This window comes from Serinus canaria, chromosome 19 (genome assembly GCF_022539315.1).
Source record: "Serinus canaria isolate serCan28SL12 chromosome 19, serCan2020, whole genome shotgun sequence".
Taxonomy (NCBI): domain Eukaryota; kingdom Metazoa; phylum Chordata; class Aves; order Passeriformes; family Fringillidae; genus Serinus; species Serinus canaria.
This window is the reverse complement of record NC_066332.1, coordinates 5,159,154-5,182,128: the sequence shown is the minus strand read 5'-3', so window position 1 is coordinate 5,182,128 and position 22,975 is coordinate 5,159,154. Positions and strand designations below refer to the sequence as shown.

The window sequence follows — 22,975 nt, the reverse complement described above, 5'->3', positions numbered from 1 at the left end:
TGCTCTGCTCCTAAAATCATCTGGGTGAGGCTCAAGGCAGGATCTGGGTGCAGGAAGATCTGATTCTCCTGGGATGCAGCAAAATGTCATCAGCTTCATGTCTTGTGGGGCCTGTTCTCCCTAATCTCAAAGGCTTGTGGACACAGTTATTGGATTTTCCTCCTCTGGGAATTGTAAGTCTTTCCTGGATGTCCAGGTTGGGGTTTTTGGCTCAGCCTGCCCTTGCAGACACTGCTGGAGTCCATCTGTGGTGCTGGGTGCCAGCTGCAGCCAGCTGTGGGTTAATCCCATTCCCTGTCCCTGCTTCAGGGGTCTGGGATCACCCCCAGCCCAGGGTCATCTCAGAACTGGCATGTGGGCAGGGATCCTGCCCTGGCATCCTACAAGGCACCACTGAGGGTTTCAGGGCTGTGCTGATGGAATGATTGGCAGTTCCCTTTGGCAGGAAGGTGCCAATCCCATAATTTTGTTCTCTTCCATAAATGCCCAGATACCAGGATGGACTCAGCACATCCCTGAGCCAAGGAAGCTCCCAGGGCTGCAGGGACAGGGAAGGATGCCCAGCACAGGGCACACAGGGCTTGGAATTTTGGAACTTTCCCCAAAAACCAAATGAATTTCCACAGGACAAGCTGAAATCCAACCCTGCTCCTTTGTGTGTGCTTTATCATATCCTCCAAATCCCTCCCTTCAGTTCCTTCTCTGAAGGCTCCAAACTCCTGCAATGGAGCTAACAGAGATTTTTTGAGCCCCTCACCCCTCCCTGCCTTTCCAAACTCCCGTTAGTGACCTCAGACATGAAAACCACAAGCACTGAACCTCTTCCAGCTGCTTCTCCATGAAGGAGAGATCAGAGATCCTTCTCCTGTGAGACACAGAATGGGGTCCTGCCATTGCTGCTGAGGGATTAGAGGGGAAAAAAAATCATATTTAACACTTGTGGTAAGAACAGCTCACCCTGCTCAGGGCTCCTGGAATGAGCTGGACAGAGCCAGGGGGAAATTCTTTGCATTCTTGGGATTGGGAGGTGGAATTAAGGTAAAATGCTCCTGGATGAGGGCCAGCCTATCTGGAGTAGCAAGCTGTTAAATATCACACTGGACTTGAATTCAGGAATACTTTTGGAGTGGAGTTGGTGGCAGAAAAAACGTTGGGTTGGGAGTCTAGGGAGGGGGAAAAAAAAAACTCATTTTGGGCTGTGGATGAGCCAGACCACAGCTAGCAGAGGTCAGGGCAGCTGGGGTGATGTGGCAGCAGAGATGCTGCTCCCCAGGAGGGCCCTGGCAGCAAAATCTGTCCCTGCTGCTGGGGCTGGGGCAGTCTGAGCTGCCCAGGCTGTGCCTGGCTCCTGCACTGCCCAGCTGGGCTCTGCCCAGACTTTTCTCTGATGGGTGCTGCGGCTCACATCTGGAAATGAGATGGAGAAAAAAGCATAATTAAAGCTCCCAGATAGCACCAGAACTCAGGGATGCTCCTCTTTCCTCCTGCCACCAGCAATCCCAGACACAGCTGGAACTGAGAGCTTGGCTACAACCATGAGCTGTGCCAGTGATGAGGGGAAACAGAGAAAAACAGGGAAAAACAGGGGGAAGTGGAAAGGGAGGGGAAAACAGGGGGAAATGGGAAAACAAGGAAAAAACGGGGAAACAGGGAAAAACGGGAAAAACGGGGAAACAGGAAAACCGAAAAAACAGAACAACAGGGAAAAAACGGGGAAACAGGGAAAAACAGAAGGAAACAGGGGAAAACAGCTGCATCTGCTCCTGTCAGAGCCCAGCAAACCCCAGACTGTGACCCTGCAGCCCCGTCCTGCTCCCCCTGAGCTGCCCCTGGGCTCATCCTTCATCCCTGCAGAGCCCAGGGGGAACCGTTCCCAGCTTCCTGGGACCAGTGCCAGTGTCCCAGCTGAGCCATCCCCCCTTCCCTTCTCGGGGTGTTTGTGTGCTCCCAGCCAGCTCTGGGTGCAAGATTTGTGCAAGATTTGCCGGGTTATTTGATCTGTGGCTGCTGGGTGAGCATTGATTAAAGCAGAGCCCAGCATGGGGCACCCTCTGCATCCTGCGTTTCCAGCTGCTCCATCCAGCAGCGCTGTTTTCCCCCTTTTTCCCTTGGAGAGCAGCGTTTTCCCCAGCCCGGAGGCACCGTTTGATTGGAAGGCTTTAAAAGGGACAATCTGTGTGAGTCACAGTGAAAGCCATAAAAGAAAAACCAATAAAGCCATCTGAAAAGTGCTGTTTAATGGATCGAGGCAAACTTACTGGAAACAGGAGACAGATTGTTTCATCTTGAAATCGTTGCTTCAAATCCCTCTGCATTTGGGAGCAAAGGACATTTATTCCTCATCAATAGCTGTCAGAGAAAAGAGATTTTAAAGGGATTTTGCCACCTTTGAAAGGAGTTGTGGGTTTCTCTGGGCTCTCAGCAGCTCTCTGAGCATATTTAAAAGCTTTTCAAGTGCTGGGTACTCTGGAAATTCAGGACTTCCAGGGCAGAGCTTTTCAGAGAATGAAAATAATTGTCCCTGTCATGGACACGGGTATCTGCTTGCATGGCAAATATTGATTTTCTTAGCAAATAAAATGCACCTGAGCTAATCCACATTCACCTCTGGAGAGGAATGCTTCTCCTCTCTCACTGTGTCTTTTCCAGACTCAATTTTGGGATGTTGAATCCCTTTGGCTGATTTTTTCCTCTGCCACTTGGCAGGCAACACAAATCTGGGGAATGTCCTGTGGGATTGTTCCCTTTGCTGTGACCCTGCAGCAGCACTGCCATCTCTGCAGGCTATTTGTCTGCATCTGGGCTTCTGTTTGTGGAGAAGAAATGTGTTTTCAGTTGGATTTAGCTTTTGCATATTGCTGTGTTAACTTTAGCGAGTCCAACTCACCGTGTTTTCCTGCTGGTGAGGAACTGAACCTGGCTTTCCACAGGAGCACTGGGAATGAGGGGGTCAGGATGGCCTCAGGCCACGCGTTTTGAGAGGTGAGTTAATCTAGAGATGTGAATATCCTTCTGAAGCTGCACCTCCAGGGGCTGAGAGTCACCCTCACTCCTCTCCTGGCTGCTTCACCCAGCTGTGGGTCAGAGTCGGGGTTTGTGCCAGCAGCTGGCTCAGCCTCTGGCTCCTGCTCCAGCCTGACGCTGTTCCAGATGTTTTCCCAGTTGCACACGTGGTGGGCACGTGGCTGGCGCTTCCCGGTGCTGCAGAGCAGGTGTGTGACCCCAGGGGACACCTGAGCCCTGAGCGGGGCTGTCAGCACCGGAGTTTCTCTCCATTTACGGGACAGCTGCAGCGCTGCACTTCACTGCTCGCCCAGATCCGCTGGGCTGGTTCGGGAGGTTCCAGCTCTGAAGCCGAGCCCGGGGGCAGAATTCGGGCAGAGTTTTGTCCGTGTTTGTAATTCAAGGATAATTTTCGGTGAGCAAAGGAGGCGTGCGAGCTGGGCCGGGCTCCCGGCCGCCAGCATCTGCCTGGCACATCTGGCCAGGCTCTACCGCGCGCGCGGCGCCGCCGCCCAGATGTGCGCGCGCGCCCCGCCCGCGGCCAGATGTGCGCGCCAGATGTGAGGGGGGCGGGGTCAGCGCAACGGCCCCGCCCCCTCCCGCTGTCAATCACTGACGGCGACCCAATGACGGCCCGCGACACATCGAGGCCCGCGACCAATCAGGGCGTGGTTGTGATTTCCATGGCAGCCGCAGCCGCGCGGCTGAGGGGAGGCGGCGGTGCCGCGGCCGCTCCCGGAGCCGCTCCCGTTCCTCATCCCGCAACCCGAGCCGCTCCCGCTCCCCATCCCGCTCCCTGCCCACTGCGATGGTGCCCGAGCGGAGCCGCGGCGGCGGAGGGGCGGCCGTGCCGCTGCTGCGCGGCTCCAGCCGGGCGCGGGGGCGGCGGCAGCAGCAGCAGCGCAGGTGAGGGGCCGCGCCCGCCGCGCACCTGAGGCCAGCCCGGGGTGGCTCCGTGGCCGCCGCTCCCCGTGCCCGCCGCGCTCCGCCCTGCCCCGCCCGCGGCCCTGCCGTGCTCAGGGCTGGGGGCCGCGGCCTGAGGCGGCGGCAGGAGCGTCTCGGTCCCCGCCGGGCCGGGCAGCCCCCGGTGCAGGCGGGGATGCGCGGAGGGCCGGGCCCGCTGCTCGTTACCCGCCGCCGGCTGATTCCCAAAGTTTCCCTGCGGGCGGGAGAAGTCTCGGCGGGGGCTCCCGGTGCCTTTGTTCGGTGCCGGGGAGGGCCCGGAGTGCCCGCGGTGGGGCAAGGGGGCAGCGGGGCCGCTGCTGGAGCGCTGGGTTGGTACCTGCGGGCAGGTATGGAGTGGCTTGGCTGGGAGAAGCCTGACTCGGGCTCCAGGGACACCTTCCCTTCCCTGGAGCACCTTGTTCCGATCCGTTTGGTAGTTTCACAATTTGATCGTTTCATAGCAGGAGATTGAAGCTGTCGCTTAGCTGGAAGTGGGTTTGCTGCCGCCGTCGCGATTTCCATTTGTTTCTGTGAGTGTGCCGTGCGAATTGTGGGTCTGGATGGTTTTGCTGTTACTGAGGAGTTTGGGTCTCTGCAGTGCCTCGGTGTAGAACGGAGCGCTGAAATCCCTCTGAGGAGCGCGCAGAGAGCTCATCTGCTCTCGGTGTGACATCTCTCCTCTCTTTTCCCCGTTTTTTCTTCTTTTATGTGTAACTTTAGAGAGCTCGAAGCCTCTGCGTGTCGCCAGTAAAATTCCTTTTGTTGAATTGTTCTCCGGCAGGAACTGTAAAAATTAACAAACGCTGTTTCTGCATAACCCTGTATGTTGGTTACTCTTTTTTGACCATTTTCTGTGCAAATCCTGATAATTTGCTGTATATATTCTAGATGGAAGTAGAGCAGAATGGATAAAGATATTTCCTTTCATTTGAAGCAGAACTTCTTAATTATGTTATTTTTAATGTCGTTTTAGAGGCCTTAAATATTGAAAAACCTAAAAGTTTGAAATTTTGAGTGCTTGGGTAACAAAACTGAAATGCATAAATCTGAGTATTTGTTTTTTTTTACTCTGTAAAACGTGGTTGTAATAGAAATAGTGAAATTATTACATAGTTGTGTGTTGTATTCCCTGATATGGAAACTTTAATTTAGGGATGCTGAAAGAGCTTAGGGTAGATGTTCCTCTAAGTAATAACTCTTCATTTCCTAAATGTGTATTGTTTTGAGGGTGATTCTTGAGAATTCCCAGTATCTGCTTCCTCTCCTGTATTTATTTTAAGAGAGATAAAGTGAAAGGTGCAGGAAGAGGCAGGGAAGAAACTGATGGAGTTGACATGTACTTTTTAAAGTCCTAACAGCATTTTCCTTTCTCCTTCCCCAACAGAGTGATGATGGATAACAGCACTTTGGGATATTTTTCCATTCAATTTAGCCACTGAAAAAGGAATTTCCTTTGTAGTTTTGCGTGTAGTAGTCAGGCTGTGCATCAGAATCTTCTGTTTCTGCAGGGAGTATTTTGGAGCCTGCTCCACAGAGCCTTGACTGGGGAGGGGGTGTTGTTGTCATAGCCCTGGAGAATCAGGGGTTGAGCAGCTCCCTGAAGAGGAAAAGGAATCCTAGGAGCATAGTGGGAAGGCATGAGGGGAAAGACAACTTTCCAATGGTATGAACTCTTCCCCTACTTCTCTCTTGCTCCTACTTTCTGGCACAAAAAGCTCCTTTTTTATTGGCTTTTTGTTTTGAGGATGCCTGTGGAGCCTCATGCCCTGCTGACACAGAGCTGAGTGTGACCTTTCCTCCCAGAAGAGCTGAGCTCAAACTCTGGCCCTTTACATTTTTCAGAGCTTTACATTTCAACCAACCTGTCAGAAAAGTTCAAGGAAATGCAAATGTGTGAAAACATTTCTGTAGTGGGAACTGTAAGGGGAAGTTGCTCACTGCTCTTGGAACAAATCAGGAACAAATCCCATTAAAAAACCCCCAAATCCCATAAAATCCAAGCTGTGCTCATCCTAGAAGGAGATCTGATGGTCAGAATGTGAGCCGGGAGTTCAGGCCATGGAAGGAGAGGACAAGTTAATCACTGAGAAATGCTATATATATATATCTGGGGCTGGGTTTTATTTTGGGATGGATGATGCCACTGTCACTGCCCTCTCAGCTGAGCCCTGGAAAAGCTCTGCTTGAACAGGAGAAGGGAGGTGCTCCCTGTCCAGCCTGCACAGGGAAAGGCTGAGCTCTGGAGCTCCAGGGGATTCCTTGTTCCTGCTTGGGAATGGAGCAGCTTTTATTCCTCTGCAGGGAATGTTTGAACCACCAACAAACCCCAACTAGCATGAAGTACAAATGGATGGCTTGCCTCCTGACTAAGCTAAAAATTGTCAACATTTTTTTGGATGAACTTGAGGAAAAAGGTCTTGACCTGCTGCTTGGAGGAGAGGGCAGGAGGATGAATTGTGAGCAGGAGAAGGAAACAAAGCAGTGCAGTCAGTTCTGCTGTGCTCACATCATCTGAGGCTGACTCATAGGCCTGACTTTTCTGGGCAGAAAATTCACTTACAGACAATTCTGTCTTGTGATGAAACTTGTAGATCCTAAATCTTTTTTTTTTTTTTTTTTTTTTCTTTGAGTTCCACATAAATTTTTCTGGGAATTCTTTCTTATCCTGGCACTTGAAACTTGCTGCCAAAGGCCTTTCTGCCATTGTAGTCTTCTACAACTCCCTCAGCTCCTGTTTTGTGTGAGGGGGCTGTGTTTGTTTGGGTGATTGTGTGGTTTGTTTTTGGGATTTTTTTAATAAAAGCTGTCTGTGCTTGTAAGGTGAGTGGCACTTTGCCCTTCTCTGATAAAAACCCCACAACATTTCAAAGCTCACAGGGCTTGCTGATTGCCCTGCTGTGATTTTGAAACGCTGTCAATTTAATTCCTGTTAACAGCAGAGCAATAATAACTTTTATAACCCTTCAGGCTGACAGATGCTCTCCAGAGCACTTACTCATGGGGAGGAGGGAAGGTGGGGTTTGTTTGCAGAAGGGCAGCAACTTTCATATGTCATCCTTATCCCAGAGAGCTTTCCTTGGAACTTCAGGCACACAGGGGAGTTTGCTGGCTTGGAGAATAAATGAATTTGGTGAGAGGAGCTGTTCCTGACTGCTCCTCTCTGGCTTTCCTGGCACACAGAGCCCTGGTCTTTATGGCAGTGCATGTTCCAGGTGTTGCTTCCTGGTAAAAAAACCAGAACAGAACATTGTAGGACACTCAAATCCTGATTCTTTATGGTCTTGCAGACTTTGGCAGCTTTGAACTTCCCAAAACAATTACTGCATCAATTGAAAGTGTTTGTGGGTGATTGATGGGGGGGTTTTGCCACATGGATGGGATTTTGGTGGTGTAGGTGAGTCAATTCTCACAGAAGTTTAAGAAACCTCCTCACAGTTTGCAGCATTAATGGAATTCACAGCTGGAATTGTGCCCAGAGGGAGTCATCACTTGCTTAAAATTAAATTAAAGATTTCAGCCTTCAATCACCAGCTTTCCTCCAATACTGAGAGTTCTTCAGCTTTGTTGTTAAAGCTGGGTTTATTTTATTTTGATTAAGCAGATATTCTAATATAAAGCTTAAATTTGACCTTGATATGTTTTTCTCCAGTGATCACCTACCTAACTTCTGCATTTGGGGAATGTTGCTCTATCTTCAAGGAGTAGGTTTTCGTTTGGAAGATGAAGGTTTATGTGGAGGATTTTTTTTTCCTTCCTGAGGAAATTAGTTTTGTGGCATTTACACAAACTGAGTAATGGTAGGGATTGGAGGAAGTGTAAATATTTGTAGGGTTTGTGTGCTCTGTGCTGAAATGCTGTTTCTTCTGTGTTAACTCTTCTCTCCAGTGGGTGCTGCATCTAAAGAATGTTAAAAGATTCTGTATTATTTGTTAGTTTTAAGTAGAACAATTTCCCCTTCCCTAATTTCAAGTTAGGTCTGGATGCTGAATCTTTCAGAAGAGAAACTTTGATTTTTCATGCAATGGAAATATGAACTGCATGATTTATTTTCCTTACTTTTGAGCACTGTTCAGATGACCTCCACTTAAATTTCTGGGAATTTGAGTTGTTTTTCTTTTAATGTTCAGATATTTAAGGTCCAGTTAAAGCAAAGGGAGGTATGTGAGTAGAATGAAACTTGTCACAGAGGATGAATTGTTCCTGTGAGTGGTGTTCTGGCCAGAGAGTGTTGGAAAAGAAGGGAGTTAATCTTTGAGTTATATTTGAGTTTAATTTTGGTAACAGAGACTAAAAGCTGAATTTTGAGTGGAGTATTGTGACAGCTGTTGATTGGAATAAGTTTTGTTAATGTGAAGGGCAAAACCTTCTCTTGGATGCCCTGGCAGAGAAAAACCCAGCAGGAATTCCCTGCTTTTCCCCACTGCTGGGAGGGAATTCTAACAAGCCCAGGAGAGCCTCCTCAAATCAGCCAGCCCTGGATTTTAGGAGGAAAAGGTGAAGTGGCCAAGGCTTTGGAGAGGAACAGGGAGCAGGCAGGAGGATCCTGTGCACTCAGGGATGGAAAAGCCTGGAGGGAGCCAATCTTTTAAAATGTTGGCGGTACCTCTGTGCTTGGAGCTCCTCCCAATTAAAAGCATCTGTGATTCTGAGTGCTCAGTGAAATATTGCACCCCTGAAGAGCCAGATCTTCCTTAAAATTCCAGTAGAGTACTGATTTCATTGGGATTTGGGGAAGAAGAGTCAGTTTTGGGAAGAAGAGTCAGTTTTCAGCCCACCTGATCTGAAAACCCAAAGCAGGTGAACTGCAGAGCACAGGTAAATGATTCTCTGCATTAACTGTTAGAAATGGGGAAAAATGAAGGTACAGGTGGAGTCATCCAGCAGCAGAATAAAGATTTGTCTAAGCCAGTGTTTGATATAATCTTTGATACTCCCTATAGAACACGGCATGTTCTTAGTCCTTCTCGGAAATGGAGTTCAACAGACAGATTTTGAAACTATTTTCTATCTAAAAGTTTTGTTCAGACTCTTATGCATGTTTAGGAATCATCTATTTGTTTTTCTTCTCATCTGTAGAAATGAAAATTACCTGTGAATAATGCAGTCTTATGAAGCTGAACTGAAAAAGAAATGAGAAACTTCTGAAATTCAGAAATTTGTTTCTGAGAAAGAAATGAGAAACTTCTGAAATTCAGAAATTTCTTTCTCAAAATGAAATGAGAAACGTTGCTTTTATTTTGGGTATTTTGGTGTTTCAGACCAAATCTTGTCTCATCTTTTGGAAAAGTAATTCCTTGAGTAATTCCAAGAATAATTTCTTGTCTCATTGTCTCATCTCTTGGAAAAGTAATTCCAAGTGTAATTTCTTGTGTCATCTCGAGAAAAGTAATTTATTGTAAAAAAAAAAAATTCTAATTTTTTTTTCATTTTTTCCCCCGCTTACCAGACCTTAATTTATTTGGGATTGGGATCCCCATGGCACGTGCACTAGAGGATACTTTGGAGTAGGAGGTGTTTTGGTCCTTCCCAAGATGGTGGGGAAGCTGAAGCAGAACCTGCTGCTGGCGTGCCTGGTGATCAGCTCGGTGACCGTGTTCTACCTGGGCCAGCACGCCATGGAGTGCCACCACCGCATGGAGGAGCGCGGGCAGCCCCCGGCGCGGGGGGACGGCGCCAGGGCCACGCCGGGGACAGCCCCTGCTGGCAGTGGCAGTGCCAACAGGAGCCTGCCCTACAGCAAGGACATGCCCCTGATCTTCATCGGGGGCGTCCCCCGCAGCGGCACCACGCTGATGCGCGCCATGCTGGACGCGCACCCCGACATCCGCTGCGGGGAGGAGACCAGGGTGATCCCCAGGATCCTGGCTGTCAAACAGATGTGGGCCAGGTCCAGCAAGGAGAAAATCCGCCTGGACGAGGCCGGGGTGACGGATGAGGTGCTGGATTCGGCCATGCAGGCCTTCCTGCTGGAGATCATCGTCAAGCACGGCGAGCCCGCTCCCTACCTGTGTAACAAGGATCCCTTCGCTCTAAAATCCTTGACTTACCTGGCCAGGATCTTCCCCAACGCCAAATTCCTGCTGATGGTGAGGGACGGCCGTGCCTCCGTGCACTCCATGATCTCCAGGAAGGTCACCATAGCTGGCTTTGACCTGAACAGCTACAGGGACTGCCTGACCAAGTGGAACCGGGCCATCGAGACCATGTACAACCAGTGCATGGAGGTGGGCTTCCAGAGGTGCATGCTGGTGCACTATGAACAGCTGGTGCTGCACCCCGAGAGGTGGATGAGGACTCTCCTCAAGTTCCTGCACATCCCCTGGAACCAGGCAGTGCTGCACCACGAGGAGATGATTGGAAAAGCAGGGGGGGTTTCTCTTTCCAAGTGAGTATGAGCCTTCATCCTTCACCTTGTGCTGTTTAAAATAGTATATCAAAAATATAGTATACTATACTAAAATAGTATGTCAAAAATATAGTAGTATACTATACTAAAATAGTAGTATATCAAAAATATAGTATAGTATACTAAAATAGTATATCAAAAATATAGTATAGTATACTAAAATAGTATATAAAAATATAGTATAGTATACTAAAATAGTATATTAAAAATATAGTATAATATACTAAAGTAGTATATAAAAGATATCTAAAATAGTATATAAAAATATATATATACAAAATAGCATGTAAAATATATATATACAAATAGTATATTTTGTATATAAAAATCACAGCTTGGTTTCAGTGTCTCCCTCGGGCAGCTGATTTATGGTGCATCATTAAGGCTGATTTACAGTTTGCAGTCTCAGATTGGTTATGTGTGTAATGTGAACAAACTTTTAACAGTCAAGGCCAAGTTGAATTTAAGATCTGATAGCAGCTTTGCTTTTCTCTGTGGCCCTAAATAAACCTGAGCTGTTTTATCTGTACTGGTGTCACCCATCCTGGCCACATCACCCATCTGATTTCATTAACAATATTGTTGTCAGTGCAAGAATGGCCTTGGAGCTGAGTTTGCCAAGAACATCCTCTTCCAGGAAACTGGAGAAAGTGCTCCAAGAGAATAGAAAGCAGAGCTGGCAGCTTTTCTCCTGGCATGTGCTCCCAAAATGACAAGCATTTTGATGAAAAGTAACCTTGTTGTAAGCAGATCTTTCACTGTTCTGTTGGGCCATCTGTGCACCTGATTCAGCTGCTTTCAGAATCCAAAATTCAGCTCTGCTTAGGAAAACTAGATGTTAAAAGATAATCTGATTTATTCTCTGCTTAAACTGCTCTGGTTTCTTTGCCGCTGTTCACAGCTGAACAGCTGAAATGCAGAAGCTGCTTCATCTTTACACTGAGAGAGAAAAATGTCAAATTTTGACACTTCTCCTATTTTTAAATCCACCAGATAAATTTTTAAAGTCCTGAATAAGAAGCCCTATTCCAGCAGCAAGGCCTGCCCAGTTCAATTCTCAGCTCCTGGATATTCAGCACTGGCCAAGGGCTTCTGAGTGAGAGGCACCTTGCACAGCAAGCACACACAAACTGTTCCACAGTAATTCTACTTATTTAAACTCCAGCTTTGAGAAATAAAAATGGGGAGATTGCCTTCATTTAATGCCTAGAAACACAGCTGTGGATTTTCTAATATATTGTATTTAAAACAAATGTAAATTATTATCAGTGATTACAAAGAGAACTCAAACAGGTAACAATTAGATATTTGCACTGTGGAGGTTTCACATCACCACTGGCACTGAAGAAACAGCCCCCACTGTTCCCAGGTTATCAGCAAGGGATCTCATCCCTTCATTTGGCAGTGTTTGATAACAGATTGGAAATGTGGAAATGTTAGCCTGAGGCAGGGCCCTGTGGTACCTGCCTGGAACCTGATCCACCTGGGAACTTCTCCCTCATTCCTGGGGTTTGTGGCTGCTTCAGCAGCATCTGAGTGGAGGGAACTTATTTTTCCTTTTTTTATTTTGGTGGTTGCCAAGCTTTAAGTGTCTTGTAAAAAATAACTGTATAATCCCATTTCTAGTAAAATATTTCTGCCTGACAGCTTCCAGATTGGTGTTTTTAAAAATGGATGGACCTTTATGCTGTAAAACTCAACCACCTTACTGAATTCTTATTAAATCTGCTGGAATGGGCTCTGAGGAGTTGAGAATATTTGTTTCTAAAAATTAGGAAAATGGCTTGAGCAAAGTCAAATGTGTTTATTTTTTTAGTAAAACCTTCACATTTAAGACAAAAGAGCATGGACATGTTCTTGTGACCCTCGATTCAGTCTGGTCCCAGAGTTCTTTATGCCTTTATTATCTCTCAGGAGGTGATCTGGGGAAGCAATTTCTGAGGCTCTGGCAATGGTGGAGAGACACTGAGAGATGGGTGTTGTGTTTGGGGTGGCTTTATCTAATCCAACACCCTTGCAGTAGGTGGTGAAATTTGGTTTTCAGTTGCAGGATCTGATAATGATTTCAGTGGCTCAGGCCTTCAAGGGCTGCAGAAAACCCAGTGAATATCAAAACCTTAAATGCCACAAAACACAGTCTTGTGTGTTTGAGATTCCAGTTGAAATTGTGCAGGGAGAGCTTGAGATTTCCCAGTTTGATGCCCTTGTTCCTGCTGGGTTTGGCATTCCCAGCTGGGATATTGAGTAAAAACCTCTGGAGACAAGCAGAGCCCCCTGCTCTCATCATCTCTCTCTCACCTGAAGGACCTCCAGGTCTTGCAGAAAGGCTCAGCATCCACTTCAGGTTCAGGTCCAGCCTGGGATGCCTGGAGATGTTTTAATTGTTGCAGGTATTTTTTGAAAAGAAATCTGACAAGTTTTTGGTCATCTCGAGATACTTAAAATCATTTTGAGAACAAGATCACAGTGTCACTAAAAGATCTTTATAACCATGTTATTACCTGCTAATAAATGTTCAGAATTTATTTCTCTCCCCTTATTTGGATTTTTATCCAGGAACACTGCAAGGGCTGTAGGGATGTGCAGTGCAGGATTTTCTGAGTGGGGATTTTCTGTGGTTTGAAGTCCCTGCCAACGTGGCTGTTGAAGGAATTCATTATGGACTCCATGCTCTAACCAGGATTGTTAATTGAGCTCTGGCATTTACCTAAGTGAAAGCAGCTGTGCTGACCACTGATGTAAAGAAATGTCAACCCCTCTAGAGCAGTTTTTATTAGGTTTTTTATGGAAATAGCTGTCTAGGCAGAATTACTTCAGAATTTACTATATTTAGTACATAGCTCTCCTTTGATTCTGGTACAGATGCAGAATTATTTGGGGTTAGTCCTGTGTCCTTCCCAAAGCTGAAACTCTTCCTAGAGCTGGACTCACTGCCACACAATCAAATTTTCCCAATAACTGGTGTTCCCTCATTTTTCTGATTGGATTTTTACATTTTTCTTTCCTCCTGCCCCCAGTCTGTCTTCCCTCACAGTCCTCCTAAGTTCTTTATCTGAGGAATCTTTCCCACAAATTGATTTTTTTTTCCTTCCCACAAGTTGTTTTATTTTCCTTCCCACCTTAACTGAAAGCACAGAGAAGGATTTAACCAGACCAAATGTGCAGCAGGGGATTTTTTATCAGTGCTTGGGAGCAGCTAAATGTCCCTGCTATCAATCACCAGGAAATGTTTCCTGCTGAGGGCATTGTTAGCAAAGATTAAAATGACAGAGGGACAAAACATACATTTAAAATAACATCAAGGTGTGACAAATTTAGGCTCAAATTGATCTGTAACACCCATTTTTGGGTGTCCTGCACGCTCTTAGCCAGGCTCATTTCCTGGTTCTCCAGTATCACCCTGATTTTAAATGCTCAAATCAGTTTTGGGGAGGAGGTTTTAGGCTTGGCTGGCTCTAAGGACCATAAATAAATCTTACTTTTTTAAACACCTCGTGATATTTTTTTCCTGAGTGTCCCAATCCACCTCTGGACTCCTGTTGTGGTGCTTTGAACTTCTGAATCTCAATTTTTAGCAGCTCTTTTCTTGCTAATTTAGTGTGGAGTCAGATGCTCATCTTCTAATTAGAAAGATCACAACAAGCATTGCCTAAACTTTTTAATTTTCCATCCAGACTTAGGAGCTCAGTCTAACAACCCTCAGAATGTTGAATTTAGTCACAACTCCTGGTCCCAAAATCCCCTTCTGAGCTCCTGCTTTTGGTTTGAGTCTCTGCTAATGGTTGAAGAGGATAAAGCTGAAAATTCTGGGTGTTTTTTAGAGGTTTTTTTGTCTGTCAGCTCCTTTTCAGCTTCCATAAAACACCAATCTGAAGGCCCTGCTTGCCAAGGCTCTTTCCTTATGAGCATTTCCCTGTCTGGTTTATTCTTTGTTGATTGTATTTAAATTATTTCACCTTGCTGACCATCCAGCATTGGATGAGTGTTTTCCTTCCCCTGGCCCAGGAGGATTTTAGCTCTGCTGAGGAGTGAAAAAGAGGAACAAGGTGAACTCTGGTGACTGGTGTGTGCTCAGCATCAGCTGTGAGGCAGACAGAAATATTCCTTTTATATCTCCAGTCATGTCCAGACTCTTTCTGAGGTCAGGAAAAAAAGCTTTAAATTATTTAGAGTAAAAACTCAGGGAGTTTTCAATTATTCAGCCTGAGTTCTGTTCCAGGAATCAGCACAGTAAAGAAGTTGTGTATCTGACAGTCATAAAGACAGAACAAAGCAGTGCCAGATTTCTTCCCTGGAAAAATAAAACACACCACAAAAGTAGAGCAGAAATGAAAATTACATTAGGATTGTTGCTTAAATGAACAAGAAATCAATGATTTTCTAAATGTGCCATTCATTGTGCACTTGCCTTTAAGATCTGTGTAAAGACCAAACAATCAAAGGAATGGTTATGGAAAATATTTCTGTAGTTTGCAGCTTTCTGCCATCTCAGGTCTCTCTTTTATTAAACAAGTTTAAAAAAAAATGAACCACAGAATGGTTGTGAGAAGAAATAACACATGGATTGGAATTTAGAATACAGCTTTGAATACATCCCAGACAATTAAACAGCAAATGTGGGAATGTGCCAGTGGGAAAAGAGATTTATATGTAGATGTGAGTTTACCTTTCACTGAACAGTTCCTGGGCTTTCTCTGCTGCTTTTATGGAGTAAAGAAATTGTTTTAGTCCAGTGTGAGAGCCTAAACCTGACAGCATCTGCAAATATTGTACAAATTATTCTCATTAACACTTCATCTCCTATCAGCTCTGTAGAAAACATGAAATTTTGAGAGGAAAAGAAGAAAAATAGGAGGAAAAACAAACAAACAAAAAAAAAACAAGCTAAAGGTCTTGATGCTATTGAAAAATAATTGGCTGGAAGTAGAATAATTGAAAGAATATAATGGAAAATGAAAATTAAATCTTTAATAATGGAAAATATAATTTTCTTTTCCTTCCCCAGGGTTGAAAGATCCACTGACCAAGTGATCAAGCCAGTGAATGTGGAAGCCCTGTCCAAGTGGGTGGGGAAGATCCCAGCTGATGTCCTGCAGGACATGCCGGTGATTGCCCCCATGCTGGCCAAACTGGGCTATGACCCCTATGCCAACCCCCCCAATTATGGGAAGCCAGATCAGAAAGTGGTGGAAAACACGAGGAGGGTAAGGCTTGTGTGGGTTTGATTACTGACTGAATGGGTTTGAGCTCCAGAGCAGGAGCCTTGTGCTTGGTCTGGGGGTTTAGAGTCTGTTTCTGACACTTTTTGATACTTCACAATGTGTTTTCTTTGGGGGGAAATGGAAGAATCCTTTGGGGCCTTGAGCTGTGCTCCTTGCTGTGTGGAGCTGAACCTCCTGAGAGCTGCCCAGAAGGTTGGGGAACTGGTAATGTCAGTTCTGAACCAAAATTTGTGTTCAGCCTCATCTTGGGCCTGCCACTGCTTGGATTTGCCTCGGGAAATTGTGCTGTGTGAATGCTCGTATTTTCATGTGAATAGAAGATAAAATACCCTCAAAACATTTGCTTTTCAATGACATTTTTCTTCTTAATATTGCTGATCTTGCTGTCTGCTGTTGGTGTTTGTTAGGGGGAAATGCTCTTCCTGCAGCGGTGAAATTTTTAGAGCAGAGACAAATCAAGATGTGCAAAATAAAAATTAGACTGAGTCATAATTAACAGTGGGAAAAGCTTTCTTGTCTGTATTTCAAACTTGATGGACGAGCTCAGCTTTTTATAGATGAGGTTTGGCAGAAACTCTGTCCCAAAATTACACCCCAAATACTCAGTAGGGTTTGAAAAATGACCCATAGAAAGCAGCCCACAATGATCAAAATGTCTGAATTTCCAGTTCTTTGTACAACAACCCAAAGATGGAGAAAGGTCTGGTGCTGATTAACCCAAACTTAAGGATTTGAGTCTGAATTTAGTGTTGTTGGAATTTGAGTAGTTGGGCTATTAGAGCTGTTTATCCCTGGAGGTATCCATTGAAAAACTCATTACCATTGTTGGAAATAGAATTAATAACTCTGCTTCTGTTCTTTTTGGACATAGTTTATTAAAAGAAGGTGACTTTTTCTGCTGCAGCAGGGTAATCAGGGAAAAAAAATTGAATTAAACAATTTCAAAGGACTCTCTTCCACCAGCCTTCTGATCCTGAATGAACTGCTTGGAATACTGATGGGGTAGATAGGAATGAAAAAGCAATTGGGCTTTGTGAAGTTCCTAAACACTCTTGCATTATTTCTTTTCAGAAAAAAATGTCATTAATCAATACTCAGTGTATTAAAGGCTGGCAGGTTGATTTTTTTAATTAATAGCTGGTAGCTCAGCATGGGAAAAGTAACCCACCCTATTTGGTTACAGTTTATAAGTTCCCTGGTTTAAAAGGCTCACAAACAAATGAAGTTGTCTGCAATTAAAAGAAGTGTTCAGGACTAGAAATTGCCAGTTTTACTGGTTGTGTCTCACTGATAAAATTGACAGAAGTTTTTACGGTCTGCTGACCTTTCTGAGGCCTCCACCTGTGTGGGGCGAGCTGTAAAAATTGTCTGGATTTCTGTCTCTTCTTGAAATGGATTTGATTTCAAAATGCAAGAGAGGAATTCAGGTAATAAACAAAGCCAGCAACCTAAAAGAAATGAAAACCTAATTTCAAAGGCTGAGGGTTTACTGAGGCTTTTTCCAAGTTTGCTTTGAAGGATAATTTGTTTGTTTACTGATGCTAAGAGCAGCTGTTAAAAACTGAAGCTGATCTAAATATTGCAGACATATGGAACACTCATTAATATTTTGGCTGCTATTTTAGTTTAATAGCTTTACTTACAGCCCCAGACAGCATTTTAAATTTGTTGTTTGTTATAGTACCCACTATAGATTTTTCTAGTCTTGTTCTTTGCCAAAATTCCATTTGCATGTGTGGTTTGTACAGATAAAATGAGGGAGGTGTTCTGAATGAATGCTGCAAGCAAGAGAGTTCAGGGTGGTTCATTTTCAAAACTTAGAATATTTCTTTAAAAATGGAGCAACATAAAGATTTCAAACTTTTTCAGACTCTGCTGTGTGAGTTTGGCCCATCAGGGACAGCTCTTGTGGGGTTTCCTTTCTCCTCCAGGAACCTATGCTAATTTATTCCTTGCTGCTGCATCTTGGAGAAAAAAAAAAGGCATTTATTTAAATGGATAAAATAAATAAAACTGGGTTTTTCCAGCCTTTTGGAGCTGGCACTTGGCAAGTTAAGTGTGTTCCTGTGTACTCTTAGCTGGTGAATTTGTAAATCACTGGAGCACTTCTGTTGCTCTTGCTTTCTTTCAATTTCTTCACCTGGGATAGCCTTTCACAGAGTTTTGTGCTGGATATCTTGAATATGGATGAAGCTGGCCAAAGAAAATCTTTCCAGAATTGCTTTTCAGTGCATAGTAAGAATATCTGGATCTTGTTTGTGGCCATTTATTGGCTCGTTTTGCATTTGGAAGCAGCTCTCTTATATTTATATTTATATTTGTGGTCTCCAAGACTTTAAAGTGAACACAGAACTTGAATTGTATTCATTGAAAACAGATAAAGTTTAGACTTCTAAAGCTGAGCAAAATCTGTCCCTTCTCGGGAAAGACCACAAATTGCACTTAACAGTGAAAATAATGCTCAGCAATTTAGAGCTGCTGCTCTTAATCATGGAAGTGAGAACCAGCAGTGTAAAAATTCCTAAACCAAGGGCTGGTACTGGACAAAAATGGAAAGAGATGGCTGGTGTGGTGCAAAATATTCATTTTCCTAAGCTTTCTGAACCCTCTAGTGCTGTTCTTCATTCCTCTTTTCTCCTTGTCTGTCCCCTGCTGGTGATTTCCATTTATACAGCTTAAATATAATTTTTTTCTTATTCAGTCTGGAGACAAAATGATGATTTTCTCCAGCTAAAGGACAGTGCTTAAATTAGAAATGCTGTCCCCTTGCAGGTGTGCAAGGGAAGCAGTGCCCTCTGCTAAATTGGGATTTTTCACTTGCCTCTTACCTGTGAAGAACACCAAAATGCTGAGGTTTGATTTCTGTGCTCCTGCAGCACAGCACAAAAATAACAAGAAACAACCTGGGTTTGTATTTTGACGTCTCTGCTTTTGTTTGAGGAACTAACAGAGCATGAAGGGAGCTTCATCTCTTCTTGTGCTGCTCTCCCAGTGCTGTGCTAGGAAATAAAACATCTCTGACAGGACCTGCCCTGGGCCAGCCACGAGTTCAACAGATTTTCCTGATGTGTTCACTAAAAAGCCATTAACTTTTTGTTGATCTGTTTTCTGTTCAGCCTGACAATATTATCTTTTCTGACAGTTTCTCTTGTCTCGGTTAAGGAATGCAGAGCAGAGAGAGCAAGCTCTGGCCAGGGTTGTGCTGTTCTCTGCCTGGGACCTCTCCAAGGAGGGGATTTTGCCTTCACTGAATGTGTTGTGGTTTTCCTGTAATTCTGTTGCTGAGCTGTTAATTTATCCCTGCAAGGGTTCCTTCCTTATAGATACATAATTACTTATTGTTCCTCCTCGAGTTTGAGCAAGTTCTACATCCTGAACAGAGAGGAAGTCAACATCTTGAAGTAAATGAAGTTTTCATCTGCAAATTATGCAGAAAATGCAAATAACTAAGCTGTGTGTGAGCTGGTAGCCCAATGTCTATGGGGTGAAATACAAAAGTGCTTCACTCCTCATTGGAACAGTGTGTGGTATGTCCTTAGCAGTACTGTGAGATGGTGTAAAAGTGAATTTCAGTTTTCCAGAGCCCAGCAGAAGAGGAGAGAGCAGCTCCCAGCTGCAGAGCTCTGCCTTCCCCCCAGGAGAAGCTGCTTTGTTGTGTTATGGTTGGCACAGTGGTTTCCTCTCCATCTGTCATGAATTACATCAGATTTTCTTTGGCACATCCTTCCCACTAAATCAATTTGTCTGCTTGGAATACACACTCCAGTTAAGTTCTTTTAACTTCTTCCTGGAGTTGTGCTCCCTGTCCTGGAGAGATCCAGAGGTGGAATTACAGAATTCCAGAGAAGTAGCTGTGGTTCTCACCAGTGCTGTTCAAATAGGTTGGATGTTAGGAAAAACTTTTTGCAGAAGGGGCGATGAAGTTCTGGAATGTTCTGCCCAAGGAGGTGGTGGAGTCCCCATCCCTGGGTGTGTTTAACAAAGCCTGGATGTGGCACTGGGTGCCAGGGTTTAGCTGAGGTGTTGGGGCTGGGTTGGACCCCATGATCTTGAAGGTCTCTCCCAGCCCAGTGATTCTGTGAATTCTGTGATTCTGTGAAATACAGGGGTTCTTCTACTGCCAGCCCAAAGCAGTTCTCCAGCTCTGGTTTATGTTCAACTAAAGGTGTTTTATGTTCAGCTGATGGCAACACTTAGAGATAAAAGCAGAGTTTACTCACTCCTGTCTCATGCCTGGTTTGCATTGTGAGGAACCATCTCCTGTTCAGAGTCAAAACATCCATGGCAACCAGAATTTCAAGAGTTTCTCTTTGAGGTTTTAAGGGCAGGAGCAATCTCTGATAAAGGTAAAAGGTGTATTTATTCTAAGGGATGAGGGTAATTGTGCTGTCAGAGGTGTTTGGATGCCCAGCTGCTCAGGGCCCTGCATGTCCATTTTCACTGACTCACCTATCATGAGGACATTTGGCTTTGTGGGCATTTTCTGTGATATTTAAAACAAAAATTCGGGGGTGATTCCATCTCCCATGTGGCCAGAACAGCACAGACTTACTCAGTGTCCTCTGGATTTGTTTAATATTCCCTTTAGTGGGTGTTTCTTCCAACATGTGGATTCCCAACTGCATTGTTTGTCTCCAGAGGTGCTGCTATCTCATTTTTACAGCAAAAACAACACCCCAAACCCTTAACTCTGCACAAATAGGATTAATAATGCATAAAGAGAGTTATTCCCAACCAAAATGCAAACTGAGGTGTGGTTGGGAGCTGCCTTTTGGCAGCCTTTGCTGGGTCTGTGTAAGATCCTGCTCTGTGTTGTCCCTCCTGGGTAAACATTTACATCTGCATGGCCCTTCCTTGGCAGGCCCAGCAGAGGTGCAGAATTGTGTAAACCTTTAAAGCTGCCTTAAAAGTTCAGGAAGATCTGAAAGATGAGCACTTTCTAGTGGTTCTAGAAAGGGGCTCAGCTCTGGTTTTGACAGTGTTCTTTAATTTTTTTTTTTTTTCCTTTTACAATTAAACATCTTCTACTCTACAGCTTGGATATTTTCAAGTTTACCAAGCCCAAGCACACTTGGTTGCAGGGTGACTTTTACACAAAAACCCCATTATTTTTGTGTACTGGAACTGACCAAATATAATGGGACTCTTTCCAAAGCAGACAGGAAAGTGGGTAAAAAAAAAAAAAGCTTTAATCTATAAAAAAGAGTTATAGGTTACACTTCTGTTCTGAAGTTCTCCCTGTGTGTTTAAAGGGGTTTTCTCAGGCAACTGGATGTGAAACTTGTTTTCTGAACTCTTTTTGAGAATAATATCCATTCAGTTTGGCTATGAGAATGTGTTTTGATTTTTTAATAGAACAACTTGAATACTGCCAACACTGAACAGCAAACTGACACAGGCTTCAGATCCCCCTCTTCTGGAATTCCATTTGGACTTGCAAAATAATTCCCTTAGAAATGGTAAACCCCATTTCTCCTCAGTTTTACTGAATTCTTGCTTAGACTGGAAATAATTCCAGCATCCTGCTTCTGTCTCTGTAATGCCACTGTGAGTGATGTGTTCTACACTTACAAATTGGTCAGAGAAGAGTTTGGAGTCTGAAGCCTCTTTAATTTCTTTGGCTGCAGATGGAGTCATTGTTGTTAGAATTTCTGGATTGTTGTTGGTCCCTGGGTTTTGATTCAAAAGGGACCATTTATGTTTTTGGAGCTACTTTAAACCAGTTTTTATGCAGTCTCCTCCTGACAAAACCAGCCTTTAGGTAATGTCAGTTCTGAACCAGAATTTGTGTTCAACCTCATCTTGTGCCTGCCACTGCTTGGATTTGCCTTGGTAAATTGTGCTGTGTGAATGCTGATATTTTCTTTAAATATATATGCATTATATTTATATATCTATTATATTTATAGATATATTTTCTGTGAAATCTTTCTATTTATGTGAATAGAAAAAATACTCTCAAAACATTTGCTTTTCAATGACATTATTCTTCTTAATATTGCTGATCTTGGCTATCTGCTGTTGAGTGTTTGTTAGGGGGAAATGCTATTCCTGCAGAGGTGAAGTTTTTAGAGCAGACACAAATTGAGATGTGCAAAATAAAGATTAGACTGAGTCAGAATTGCAGGAGAAGGAAAGGAGGAGGATTCTGGTTTGGTCCTTCTGGTTCTGAATCAGTCACAAAGTGCTGTCACCATCAGGATTAATTGTTTTTAAGAATTCTTAGAAAAGGTGAAGGTTCCTGTCTGTTCCTTCCAACTTCAGCACCACCTAACACAAAATCCTGGTTTTTCTTGTGACCCTTGCTGAGGTTATTCTGTAACATTTCTGCTGTGACAGTGTTGTTTTGTAACTTCCATTGCTGTTCTCTGGGACACAACCTGCATTTTGATAGTTGGATAAAAGCACAAAATGAGAAATCCTCTCCTTGATTTATAAATATTTATGTGGAGCAAGGCTTCAATAGCCACACACTGAATTTCTGCCCAGGGTGACTTTTCATAGTGGTCCCATGTGGGAATGCCAGTGGCCCCTGGCTGAATACAGATGAGAGCTGTTCCTGTTTTGTCTAAACCATGGAATATCAGAGTGCCACAGCGTGTGGGGAGTAATTCCTGCTCTCTGTGAAACCTGGTGCTTTGGATCCCAGGGATGGACTGGGAGGGGAATCCAGTCCTGAAACAGAATCTGCTGGGCAGGAAATTCAGAGCTGGCTCAGCTGCAGTGCCAGGCCACTGCAGAATATTGACAGGCTGGGCATGGCTTTGTGTTCTGGTCATGTGCACATAGGAGAGCAGAGAAAATTGTGATAAACATCCCCTGACTTCCTGGAGCTCCTTCCTGTGACACAAACCAGGGAGGGCAGCTCAGAGCGAGGCTCTGGAGGAGCCCCGTTCCCATTTCCTGGCTTCAGGGAATTTTCCTGAGGAGGTTTGGAGGAGCCCCATCCCCATTTCCTGGCTTCAGGGAATTTTCCTGAGGAGGTTTGGAGGAGCCCCATTCCCATTTCCTGGCTTTAGGGGATTTTTCCAAATAGGTTTGTGCCCTTTTTTAATTTTTATTTTAAAATTATTACACAAAGCACAGTCATGACATTGGGAGGATCACTCTTTATGCTACAGTATACAGGATGGTAAAACTCTTCAAGTATACTTCTACTTTGGAAAAAAAAATAAAAGAACAGAATACTTTTTTTTTTTTTCCCTTTGGAATGTTTATTCTAAGAAGCAAAGAGCTTTTAAAAATTATCCTCTAGAGAGAAGACAAAATGTTGCCAGAATATTTAATGTTTTAACATTAGTGGATGCTAACAACACAAAAAAAAAACCCTTATTTTCTTTTTTTTTTTTTCTCTTTCCCTTAACAAGCTCTTCAGCATTTCAGACAATAGTGAATGAGG

The 22,975-nt window shown here is 44.3% G+C and overlaps 1 protein-coding gene across 8 annotated transcripts in view; it reads left to right on the top strand.

The window, feature by feature from the left end:
• Nucleotides 1–22,975, top strand: part of TPST1 (tyrosylprotein sulfotransferase 1) — a 29,908-nt gene that overhangs the window by 3,573 nt on the left and 3,360 nt on the right. For 6 of the 8 annotated variants that reach the window (XM_018919349.3, XM_009094713.4, XM_050981831.1 and 3 more), the window contains exons 2-3: nucleotides 9,395–10,333; nucleotides 15,360–15,558. In XM_018919349.3, the coding sequence (XP_018774894.1) occupies nucleotides 9,480–10,333; nucleotides 15,360–15,558 (1,053 nt within the window). In that variant the 5' untranslated portion in view covers nucleotides 9,395–9,479. Of the gene's footprint in view, nucleotides 1–3,698; nucleotides 3,910–4,139; nucleotides 4,296–9,394; nucleotides 10,334–15,359; nucleotides 15,559–22,975 lie in introns of those variants that run through there. The other 2 variants (XM_050981827.1, XM_050981828.1) reach the window with 2 other exon arrangements.